General features: G+C 39.0%; 1 protein-coding gene across 3 annotated transcripts in view; it reads right to left on the reverse strand.

Moving 5' to 3' along the window:
- Nucleotides 1-12,681, reverse strand: part of Cpsf2 (cleavage and polyadenylation specific factor 2, 100kDa) — a 31,889-nt gene that overhangs the window by 16,997 nt on the left and 2,211 nt on the right. For all 3 annotated transcript variants that reach the window (XM_013016606.1, XM_013016600.1, XM_013016612.1), the window contains exons 2-6: nucleotides 10,796-10,855; nucleotides 6,570-6,751; nucleotides 5,074-5,233; nucleotides 4,890-4,995; nucleotides 2,578-2,707 (exon numbers count right to left, since the gene is read on the reverse strand). In XM_013016606.1, coding sequence (XP_012872060.1) covers nucleotides 2,578-2,707; nucleotides 4,890-4,995; nucleotides 5,074-5,233; nucleotides 6,570-6,718 — 545 coding nt within the window. In that variant the 5' untranslated portion in view covers nucleotides 6,719-6,751; nucleotides 10,796-10,855. The remainder of the gene's footprint in view (nucleotides 1-2,577; nucleotides 2,708-4,889; nucleotides 4,996-5,073; nucleotides 5,234-6,569; nucleotides 6,752-10,795; nucleotides 10,856-12,681) is intronic.

The following is a 12,681-nucleotide window of genomic DNA, read 5'->3' on the forward strand; positions in this document are numbered from 1 at the left end:
ACACACACACACACACACACACACACACACACACACACACACACACACACACAGGTCCTGGGGCTTGAACTCAGGATTTAGGCACTGTTCCTGAGCTTCTTCAAGGCTAGCACTCTACCACTGGTGCAAGAGCACCACTTTCAGCTTTTTCTGAGTAACTTATTGGAGAAAAGAGTCTCATGGACTTTCCTGCCCAGGCTGACTTTGAACCACAATTGTCAGCTCTCAGCCTCACGAGTAGTTAGGATTATAGGAGTGAACCACCAGCATCTGGTGCAAGTACTATATTTTTGATCAACTGAATAATTCCTGATCTTATATACATGTAAATGTTTGGCTAATTTACTGCAAACATTTTCCCTAGCTTTTTTTTTTTAATAATTGAGTTTATTATTTCAGATAGTTTCAAGCTATATGAAATCAATATTATCAAATTTTTCTTTTGAAACTTGGTCTGTTATCTTTATGTTGACAATGTTTCTTCCCAATCAAAGATCAGGCTTCCCCTTCTATTTAATTCTAATCCATCTAAACTTTGTTATACTGCAAAAACAAAAATTTATTTTTTTCCAAAATAGTTGAAATCATTCACCATGTATCCAACTGGCCATCCTTTTCAGGTTAACATATGATTATAAAATTCTAAATTAGAGCCGGGCGCCGGTGGCTCATGCCTATAATCCTAGCTACTTCAGGAGGCTGAGTCTGAGGATCGTGGTTCAAAGCCAGCCCAGGCAGGAAAGTCTGTGAGATTCTTATCTCCAATAAACCACTAGAAAACCAGAAGTGGCACTATGGCTCAAGTGGTAGAGAACGCACCTTGAGCTGAAGAGCGCAGGGACAGCGCCCAAGCCCAGAGTTCAAGTCCCATGACTGACAAAAAAAAAGTCTAAATTATTCAAACCATTAGTATCAAATTTTTATGTTATATTTTTTATTTTTTGGTCGGTGCGGGGCTTGAACTCTGGGCTTAGGCGCTGTCTCTGCGCTCTTTAGCTCAAGGCCAGTGCTCTACCACTTGAGCCACAGTGCCACTTCCTCAAATATTTTAAATGTAAAGATCTTGAGGCTAGGCTGGGAAGTTGACTCAGTGGTAGAGCGCTTGCCTTGCATACCTGAGGCCCTAGGTTCGATTCCCCAGCACCACATAAGCAAAAAGAAAAAAGCCAGAAGTGGCGCTGTGGCTCAAGTGTTAGAGTGCTAGCCTTGAGCTGAAGAGCTGAGGGACAGCGTCCAGGCCTAGAGTTCAGGCCCCACAACTGTACCCAAAAAAAAAAAAAAAAAAGATCTTGAGGCTACTGAAATCTAATATAAAACAGCTATGACCTTAACGTACAAATGTAACAAAAATAATTAAAATGAACATCAAAAAATTTATAGTTATCCTGTGAATACTAAATATACAAATGTACTATTGTGTCCCTTTTAAAGGGAATCTGACATTAAATATAATTAAGTTAGATGGTAATTACTGATTTTAGAAATAAAACCCACAAACTTCTGTTAAGCAATAAATCAAGAGCATTTAAATGAAATTTGATGTACAAAAATATTCACTTCTTTTGCAATTGGGAGATACCTAGTTTATACAGTAGTTTATATAAGAAATTTTAAATCCATTTTATGTCCTATATCAAACATTTTTCTTTATAATACAAATAGTGAAGCCATTCACTGTTGTATGTTTTTAAATTACTGTTGACTCCTGGCTTAAAAAAAGTCAAGCCTGGCTCTTCCTCCCTTGCTCTTGCTCTTCCTCTCTTGCTCTTGCTCTTCTTTTCTGCTCTCTCTCTCTCTCTTGCTCTCTCTCTGTTCTATTCTAGCTCTCTCTCTCTGTTCTTTTCTTGCTCTCTCTCTTTCCCAGCCACGTGGAGTGCCAACCTTGCCTGGTCCCAGCAGGTCTACCCCTTACCTGAATACCACGTGAGTGCTACTGTTCTTACCCCTCTTTCTGCTCTTTTCTGGCTCTTTTCTCTCTCTTTCCTCTCTTTCCCAGCTCTCTCATTCCCAGGCCTTTCCCAGCCACGTGGAGTGCCACCCTTGCCTGGTCCCAGCAGGTCTACTGAATAAACCTACCCCTTACCTGAATACCACGTGCGTGCTGGTGCTGTTCTTACTCGAATACCTCTTTTTAAAAACCTAACATAAATGGTGCCGTGACTCGGATACCTGAATACCACGTGTGTGGTGCAGTTCTTACTCGGCTACCTCTTTTTAAAAACCTAACATAAAAAAAAAAAAAAAAAGAGTTAAGCCTGGCGCCAGCTCATGCCTGTAATCCTAGCTGCTCAGGGGACTGAGATCTGAGGATCAAGCTTCAAAGCCAGCCCAGGCAGAAAAGTCCGTGAGACTCTTATCTCCAATAAACCACCAGAAAAACCAGAAGTAGTGCTGTGGCTCAAGTGGTAGAATGCTAGCCTTGAGCTGAAGAGCTGAGGGACAGCGCCCAGGCCGAGTTCAAGCCTCACAATCGACAAAAAAAAAAGTCAAAAACCAAAAAAATTATTTTTTCTTGAATTTTCCCTCCAAAGAGTAATAGCAATTGTATTCCTTTAACTTTTGTCTTGATATACCTACATCTCCCTCTTGTGGTTGAAGTCAACTGCATAAACAATTTCTTCTTCTCCATCTTTGACTATTTTCCATATTGTTCCACCTATCATATGACCAGCTGGCAAAGGTGTGATGGACAAACCATGGCCTTTACCTATGCCAATAAAAGATTAACAATATTAGATTTCTCCAACAACCCTTGTCCAATGATACAAAATTCAAAAGTAAAAATGCGTACAAAAAAAGCAAGTCTCTCTGTCAGGGGTAGGTACTAGCCACAGGGGATTGGGCTAACAACGAAGATGAAACAAGTTGAATATAGCAGAAATAGTTTGTTTGCAACTATGAAAATAGAACAATGAAATCTATAAAAATTGTTCTGAGAAAAGAAGGAGAAGCACAAGAGTGATAGAGGGGGGAAGACTGACTGGAATAACTATAAGTATGTGAGAATGTAATAATAAAACATCCCCCAAAACTAATTTGTTTTTAAAAGGAAATTTTACTTTCCTGTCTCTAGCAACTCCATTTCCATTGAAGGAAAATACTCTCATATATTTTTACAGAGATATTTGTGCTTATAGAGAAATTCACATACTAGACCTTAAAGGTAGTAAACTAATGTTTAGTATTAATTATTTTATTTTGTGGTGTTGAGGACCAAACCCAGGGTTTCCTATATGCTAGGCAAGTGCTCTACCAACGAGCTTCATTCCAGCCCTAAGTTTCAATATTTATATTGTTCAAACAGTTATCAAATGTTTCCATTTTTGCTAACCACTAAACTGACAGAAAACAACTCCATTTTCTTTTTTTGTAGGTCACAGGGCTTGAACTCAGGGCCTGGGTACTGTTCCTGAAATTTTTGCTTAAAGACAGTGCTCTACCACTTTGAGCCATAATGTCACTTCTGGTTTTCTGGTCCTTATTTGAAGAAAAAGTCTCATGAACCTTCCTGCCCAGGCTGGCTTTGAACTGTGATCCTCAGAACTCAGCTTCCTGAGTCACTGGTGCCTGGTGACTCCATTTTCATTCCATAGCAAAACTAGAGAGATACTATGGAAACCACTGACTTCTACTTCCTGGCTAGCCCCACAGAGACCATTATTGAGCCATTTTTAATACCACAGCGTGTGTGTGTGTGTGTGTGTGTGTCCACAGCGTGTGTGTGTGTGTGTGTGTCCATTACTGAGACATTTTTAATACCACAACGCGTGTGTGTGTGTGTGTGTGTGTCCATTACTGAGACATTTTTAATACCACAGCGAGAGAGAGAGAGTGTGTGTGTGTGTGTGTGTTTGTGTGTGTTGTTCTTCTAGGGCTCAGGGCACTAAGGGGACTGCCCCTGAGCTTTTGTGCACAAGGATCATCCCTCTCGTACTTGAGCCATGGCTCCACTTCTGGCTTTTTAGTATCATGGACTTTCTTACTGGGGCTGGTTTTGAACTGTGATTCTTAGATCTCAGCTTCTTGAGTAGGTAGGATTATCAGCATGTGCCACCAATAATCAGTTTACCACAGTTTAGGGTTTTTTTTGCCTGGCAGTGGGGCTTGAACTCAGGGCCTGGGCTCTGTCCTTAATCTTCTTTTTGTTCAAGGCTAATGCTCTTCCACTTGAGTCACAGTGCCACTTCTGGCTTTTTCTGAGTAGTTTACTGGAGATAAGAATCTGATGGACTGAATCTGATGGACTTTCCGGCCTGAGCTCTGCAAACTGTGGCTCTCAGATCTCAGCATCCTCAGTAGCTAGGATTGTAGGAATGAGCCACTCATCCCTGGTACCACAGCTCATTTGGAAGAAAATCTTTAATGGAATATATTTCTCTCTGAGTGAATAAACAGACTTACTATATGACATCTTCAATAAATGATAAATATTTTAATGTCCACTTCTATAAATTAGTCAGTTTGGTTAGGTGCCAGAGACTTTATTTACTTCAGTTACTACATCAAGACATCTGAGCTACTCTGTCTCCTGAATCAAGGTATACGCTCCAAGAAGGATTCAAATACATCACTTTTTATCATTCTGCACAGTAAAAACTAAAATAAGGCTTTTCCACAATAAATATGAAATGCATCTTGTCATTTAGTATAGATTATAAAATTCAAATAGAAATTCAGAGTTCCACATTGAGGCAAAAAATGCTGATTTTATTCTTGTGCTATCATGCTTGTAACTGGATTAGGAATTTTCCATATTTTTCAGAATGTTGAACTCTCTTAGTAGGAAAGTGCTTGCCTAGCACGCAAGAAACTCTGGCTTGGATCCCTGCACTGATATGAGGGTAGGAAACTCTATTAATCCAACAATCTACTACTGAAACATTTGATACCTTTCAAATTGACAATCTGAGAGAATTTTAGCTGCTGTATTTTATCAAAGGCTGCATCCACATCATCCAATGTAAAGAGTGTAAAATCTTCTGTATTATGTCGAGACTAAAAGAATAATATAAAGAAAAGGTTAAAAATGATCACTGATAGAGAGCCTGAGTTTTTTTTAAGTGTTTAAATTACCTGATAAAGATCATACATGAACATCTGTCCCATTTTATAAACAGGAATGGTTGCATAGATAGCACAGTTCAGACCCAACTTCCCCACGGCAAATGGGAGGGCACCAAGATGGAGAGGATCAGGGTGAGACAGGAGTACTGCATCGATCTGGTGAACATGCCTAGGAAAACAACCAAGATGACTACTCACTCGATTCTGGTTTGTAAACTAAAGGCAGAACAGTCAAAATAATTCACCCATTCTGGATTGAACATTGATGGGACAGAAGAGCAAGACAATAAACTAAAGTAATAAGACTTCTAAATTGTAAGTATTACTATCCTGGCTCTGCACAGATAGCAATATTATGGGGCTGGGAAGATGGCCTATGGTAGAGTGCTTGCCTTGCATACATGAGGCCCTAGGTTCGGTTCCTCAGCAGCACATAAACAGAAAAAGGAATATTATGCATAGGCACATCTAAATCTGGTTTTCTTTTTGCTTTTTTTTTGTTGGTCATGGGGCTTGAACTCTGGGCCTGGGTACTGTCCCTCAGCTCTTCAGTTCAAGGCAAGTGCTCTATCACTTGAGCCACAGCGCCACTTCTGGTTTCTGGTGGTTGATTGGAAATAAGTGTCTCATGGACTTTCCTGCCAGGGCTGGCTTTGAACTATGATCCTCAGATCTCAGCCTCTTGAGTAGCTAGGATTACAGGCGTGAGCCACACTGGCACCCAGCTAAATCTGTTTATCTAGATATATTTTTTAAAAAAAGTAGACTCCACATATGTTGATCTTGAATGAATAGGTATTTTGTACAGTATTCATTTTGTTCAAGAACTAAACTTAGAATTTCAGAAATTGTTAAGGAGCAGACACTTAAATGGCCACATATTATGTATTGAGCCTTGGTTTTTTAACATGGTAACTGACAGCATAAATACATAGTAAAATATCACTTAATGAGGAAAGCATATGTTCTTATTGAACAGAAATTAATAAAGTGATTTGTTTTGTCTGTTTGGCTTCAAGTTCTAATCCTTTTTTTTAAATTAAGTCTTCTTTCCTTCAATAACTAATAGCAAATATAACTGAAATTTTTTTTGGCAAATTAGGATCCTTTTGTGTATACAGTATGACTCTACAAACCACATCATAATACAGGAATAGTAGACACAGGAAGTAAGCTCACACAACACAACTGCAGGTTTCCATTGGAACAAAGGTCCCGTCTCATTTGTTTACAAATTCTTCTAAATTAGGGAACAAAATTCCTATGATCTATTAACCAAATAACAATTATTGAAGATTTCTTAAATTTCAACAAAGTTTGTTCAATCAAAACTTTACAAGTTAAAATGTCAATATTTAGCTCTTTGGCATATGTAGAGCTCATTCACTATATACTAGTGCAAAGACAGTGATAGTATAAAACATCAAAGTAGTATTACAAAAGGGTGAAAAGAGAAGCTTATTTAATCTTTTTGAAAAGCTCATAGAATATGAAATGTAACTTACTTCCTTAGGGAATCTATGATATCCATAGAAAAGTGCTCATCCCAGCCACAATCCAGTAAAAACCTAAACTCATCAACCTGTAGAAGATAGCAAAGAGCCGACTCTTCTTGGACCCCTGAGAGGGTAGTTAATTTGATAATAGAGGTCATCTTTTTGGTCCAGTAACAGTAATCTAAAAGATTCTTTCAAAAGAAAAATAAAAGCAATTATAAAAGCATAGCCTAAAATATTTAACAGTGAAATATACATTATATCAAGTTTGCAAGTACACAGAAATTCCATAAAGATGGAAAGAAATATTTTAAAGATACTTATCAAGTTCACAAGCACAAGCATACTCCTTACACTATTGTTTACAGAGTCCTTTAGTGCCTCCCCAATGTAACTTAAAAGAAGTGAACTTTGGAATCAGAGTGACCCAGACCTGAATCTTCCCCTTAATGATTTGAAGCAAATAACTGACCTTCCCTCCTCTACATATCCCTATAAAACATTAGTACAAATAGAAATGTAAACAGGATACTGAGGAATTTCAACTACTACCTATCTGTGATAGCATTCACTACACAGCAGTACAATGACTAGTGTACAGGTCTCTTTCTCCTATTAAATCTATGGTTTTCAAATAACCCTTTTAAGACTCTAATTGAAAATTATGAGCTGGGCACTAGTGGCTCATATCTGTAATCCTAACTATTTAGGATGCTGAGGTCTGATGACTGCGGTTTAAAGCCAGCCCAGGCAGAAAATCTGTGAAACTCTAATTTTCAAATAATCAACAAAATGGCAGAAATGGAGCTGTGGCACAAGCAGTAGAATACTGAGTTCAAGCAGTTCAAGCCCAGGACTGGTACACATACAAGTTATAGATTCTCATTTGTCTACCACAATCCTTAAGCACACACACACACACACACACACATGCACGCACGCACGCACGCACGCACGCACGCACGTGCACACACACAGAGAAACATGCATGCACCTTTCAGGAAGTTTAATGTTTAAAAAACCCTTGCACTAGAAATGTAAGCAACCGAAAATAGAGGTAGTACTTTATGGTACTTTCTAAAACAGAACCTGACACATAGTATGTATATCAGATGACAGTATGTGCGGGGATACCTATTACATTCATGTATTTCAAGAAGATTAACATGAAAACATCTGGGATTTAGAACCTAGAACTGTGTGACAATAAACAAACGTGGTGATAGTTCATTAACAAAGTTCAACTCCACAAGAATATTTCAAATTTTACCATCTTAAGACATAATTGGCCTTTCCTGGCTGGCTATACGAAAGTCACCAAATTATCTGATGATCTCTCACCATCTACCCAATGTCATCAACTAAGTAAGACAAAGGAACTACCTACTTTCCATAACAAGTTGATCAGAAGCTAATCCTACTATGTCTACTTGTTCATCTGATTTACAGAAAACAATCAGGTTCTTACGATATCCACAATCATAGATGTATATACATCCCCCAGCTGTACCCCAATCCCCTGCCATTTCTCACACATCTTTTCAGTCTGATCTCTGGATCTATGACTATACTAACCTGTAACTTCAGTCTCTTCTCTGAAAACTCTCTTCATTTGATGGTCTTCACAGAAATCCAACTACTGCTTAATGATTTTGTCTCCTAGGCAGCTTTTTCAAGGGCTTAATTTTAAACCTATTATACTCTCTAGAACTCAAAAGCAAGACATATGTTCCTTGTTCCTCACTGCAGCTTCCAAACTAAGCCTTTTCTTTCCTCTTAAATATTCAAGGCCCAATAAAACTCATGCCACTCAGCTAGCTCCCTATTAGCCTTCCCTGTTTCCCTTAGTCCTGGCATCTATTAGCCTGCTGATTCACTGTGGACTTTTGTTCCTGAACAGGTATTCTTTCAATAACTTCAATATCGATCTCTCAGTACTTTGACTTCCTTGATTCCAATAATCTTTGTTTCACTTTAGCCACCATCATCACAAGTAAGACTCTAGGCCTTAACACTAAAAATGCCTACACCACTTTCAAAATTTTATTTGCAGGGGCTGGGAATGTGGCTTAGTGGTAGAGTGCTTGCATAGCATTCATGAAGCCCTGGGTTCAATTCCTCAGTGCCACATAAACAGAAAAAGCTGGAAATGGCGCTGTAGCTTAAGTGGCAGAGTGCTAGCCTTGAGCAAAAGAAGTGCAGGGACAGTGCCCAGGCCCTGAGTTCAAGCCTCAGGACTGGCAAAAAAAAAAAAAATCTCAGGTCCTTTCATCTATGATCCCTTGTGACTATTTTGCAAGCACTCTCAAAATATCTTGCTTCTCGAATCCTTTGTTTAGCCTGCAAAACCCCAACCTTGGTTAACTGCAATGATTCACTTGTCTACACTAGCAGCTGTATGCTGCTGAGGGGGGAAATTTGCTGAAGAGTTCAAGGGCAAGATCTCAAACAGGCTATATTTCTGTCAATCTGACTTGTCTTTGCAGGTTGGTTGTCTGCTTTACATCTCTTCTCTGCTCAAGCAGTCTCCGTCTTCTCCGTACTCTCACAGCATATAAATGTAATCAGATAGTAAATAAAAGTAATCATACAGTAATGTCTCATTTCCAGATACCGCATATGTTAACATTACCAGCATGTAACCTGTTGCATCTCCCATTATATGGAATGATCAGCCCTGTCCAACCAAGGCCAGTTCCTGTGTACTGTTGAACCCATCTTACTTACCTTCTAAGGCTTGATTTCCTCAGACATCTTTCTTCTCTCCTACATATATTCTCTAGAATTTTCCAACTTATAAAAACTCTCTTAATCCCACAGCCCCTATACTCATTGTATCATTTGTTTCTCTTTCAAGGCTAAACATTTCAATTTTTTGTGGTGTTTTTTTGTTTATTTGTTTTTGCCAGTCCTGGGGCTTGAACCCAGGGCTTGGGTACTGTCCCTGGGCTTCTTTTCCTCAAAGCTAACACTCTACCCTTGAGCCATAGTCTCATTTCCAGCTTTTTCTGTTTACCTGGTACTGAGGAATTGAACCCAGGGCTTCATGCATCCTAGGCAAGCACTCTACCACTAAGCCACATTCCCAGCCCCTTTTCAGAATATTTGTCCACAAACATGGCTTCTATTCACACCACTGAGTAGCCAGAGCAGGGAGAGAGTTACCAATAACTTATAAAAACACTTCCAAGCCAGGTGCCGGTGGCTCACGCCTGTAATCCTAGCTACTTAGGAGGCTGAGATCCGAGGATCATGGTTCAAAGCCAGCCCAGGCAGGAAAGTCATGAGACTCTTATCTCCAATAAACCACTAGAAAACCAGAAGTGGCGCTGTGGCTCAAGCAGTAGAGCGCTTGTCTTGAGCTGAAGAGCTGAGGGACAGCACCCCAGCCCAGAGTTCAAGCCCCACAACCAACAACAAAAAAATACTTCCAGTGAGGTGGTCTCATACCAATCTGAATTTCTGAAATTCTTTTCTATCTCCACTGTCACCACGGTCTCTAGCTTGTGAATTCTTCCAATCCAATTTATTCTACAATGTTCTTGGACAACTTTAAAGTCCTTTTCCCACTCTATAACATGATTCTATGTTCCTCCAAATACTTAGTGTTCTGTATAACTGCTCTTTACTTGCTTTGTCCCCTTCTCTTCTGGCCTCTATCTAGAAAGTGACCTTCATGAAGGCAGAAACTGTATCCCTAAATTATAGTTAGTGCCTCTCCACAGTGCTTGCCATACAGTGGTAGTCAATTCCTTGAATGAATGAATGAGTGAATGAATGAGGACCTGGATAATTCTCCCTGCCAAAGTGTCTTGTTCCAGTTTGACTCAGAGCCTAAGAAAATTTCTGCTCAAATCTATGTTAAGTCCCATTTTCTTAATTTAGATTAGCTTAAAGATACAACTGAGTCAATGTGGAAACTTTTCTGCACAAAGATGCAGATTTTAACAAGTAAAAATTTATTCACATTATAAGTCCTCATAATAATAAAACTGGCTTCATGCTCACTTGGCTTGATCATATAGCTGGTACACTATCACCTGAGTCACAACTCTGGCCCAGTGTTTTGCTGGTTATTCTGGAGATGAAATATCTGGGATTTTTCTGCCCAGGATAGCTTTAAACCTCAGTCCTCTATATCTCATTCTCCTGAGTAGCTAGGGTTACAGGCTTGGGCCACCAGTGCCCAACTAAAAGCTGTATCTTTATGAGGCATTCAGACATTTATTACTTACCAGTATCTGTTGTACAGATGAGGAAACACCATGAATTTAGAGGAAGTGGTCTTTGTAAATCTGAAAAACAAGTAAATAAGTCTCATAAATGGGATATTAGTAACTTGCTTGTTTTATAACTATGTTTTAAATTGTATGTCTTTCCCTAAGATACCATGAGCAAGAGCAAGTATTATATGGTCCTGTTTTCTTTTGGTAGCCTTGCTATGTGGCCTAGGCTGTTTTCTGAACTCTAATTCCCTGCCTCAGTCTCCTAAGTCCCAGGATCATGGGCATGCACCATGTATAGTCCATTAAAAAAAAAAAGCACAATAACTTTAGGAAGCCTAGGTTTGCATAAGAGATAGTATAATAAAAGACAAATATAAGTAATAATGAGCCGTGATTATAATTTAATTAGGAGCTTAAATATGCATTTAGAAAATAAGGTTTAACTGGGAATTGTACAGCCCATCTTAGCCCAGGAGAAACAAGAAGATCACAGAGTTCAAGCCTCGTCTACAAAAAGAAACCCTGTCTCCAAAAAAAAAAACAAAAAAACCACACACACACACACAAAACAAAGAAGATAATTCTTAGTTAAAAGCTTGCTGAGAATCATGGAAGAATAGGTCAAATCTAGATTATTCTTTAAAGACTTATGAGGCCTGGGTAGAAACACAGAAGATATTCAAAACACAGGAATGGTATAAGCTAGAGCACAAAACACAGAATCTGAGAGTACCAGTAATAACCTAGCCCAATACATTGACATGGGAACAAAAATGGAAGTATAAAAGCTTAATAGACATAAAAAGGGCTTAATGATGAAAGGAAATCTTGGAACTAGTTTTACATGCTACAAAGAAACATTTTAAGAATTCCTTAACTAGCATGATAGAAAAACTTCAATATTTTAGGAAAATTAGCTGCTAGGAATGAACACAAAAAGCAAGGAAAGAGGAGAGGAACTGCTAAACACTCCTCGGAAGTTTTTTTGTTGTTGTTTTGTTTTTTGTTCACCCATGTGGCTTGAACTCTGGGCCTGGGCGCTGTCCTGAGCTCTTCGGCTCAAGGCTAGCGCTTTACCACTTGAGCCACAGCGCCACTTCCAGTTTTCTGGTGGTTTATTGGAAATAAGTCTCACGGATTTTGCTGCCTGGGCTGGCTTTGAACCACAATCCTCAGATCACAGCCTACTGAGTAGTTAGGACTACAGGTGTGAGCCACCGGCGCCAGGCTTCCTCAGAAGTTTTCTGCTTCTAATTTGGAACTAAATTCTTCAGTCTCCATTATATTTTATAATTTTCCCACATCAATTCACTAATCACTCTGTAACTAGAACTAGAAACTCCACAAGCTTTAGTCTTCCCTTTCCTTTCTCTTGGACAGTCTGTTACTGATTTCAGATTATTTTCCATAAGAATGACTTACATGAATACCACTGGCCTTTTTCCTACTCTCTGTACTTTACCAGGTCTCATTATCTTAAATTGGGGAGGGGGGGTTCCTTCATTAACCTTAATCTAAATACAGCTGCCAGACTAACCTTGAGTAACACTGCTATACTTACTACTAGAGGAGCAAGGGAGACAAAAAACAACTGAATGCCTTTCCTGGCAATGGAGGATGCCAGGAAGTTGCTCCGAGGTCCAGCTCAAATTCCACCTCCTCCTTAGTTCCCCCATCACTAGTCTAGACTAGACTAGACTAGCTCTGTTGCAGATATAATTTTTTTTCACAGCCATAGTATAAAGTAAAAATTAAAAAATAATTTTAGCTTTTAACACTGTAACCAAAACATTATAATTTCCACATGTAATCATTACAAGTTAGACCATTTTTTGGTCAGATTTTTTTGTGTTATCTTCAAAATCTAGTATATATTTATAGCTCATCTCAATTCA

The sequence above is a fragment of the Dipodomys ordii genome, unplaced genomic scaffold (genome assembly GCF_000151885.1).
Source record: "Dipodomys ordii isolate 6190 unplaced genomic scaffold, Dord_2.0 Scaffold2, whole genome shotgun sequence".
Taxonomy (NCBI): domain Eukaryota; kingdom Metazoa; phylum Chordata; class Mammalia; order Rodentia; family Heteromyidae; genus Dipodomys; species Dipodomys ordii.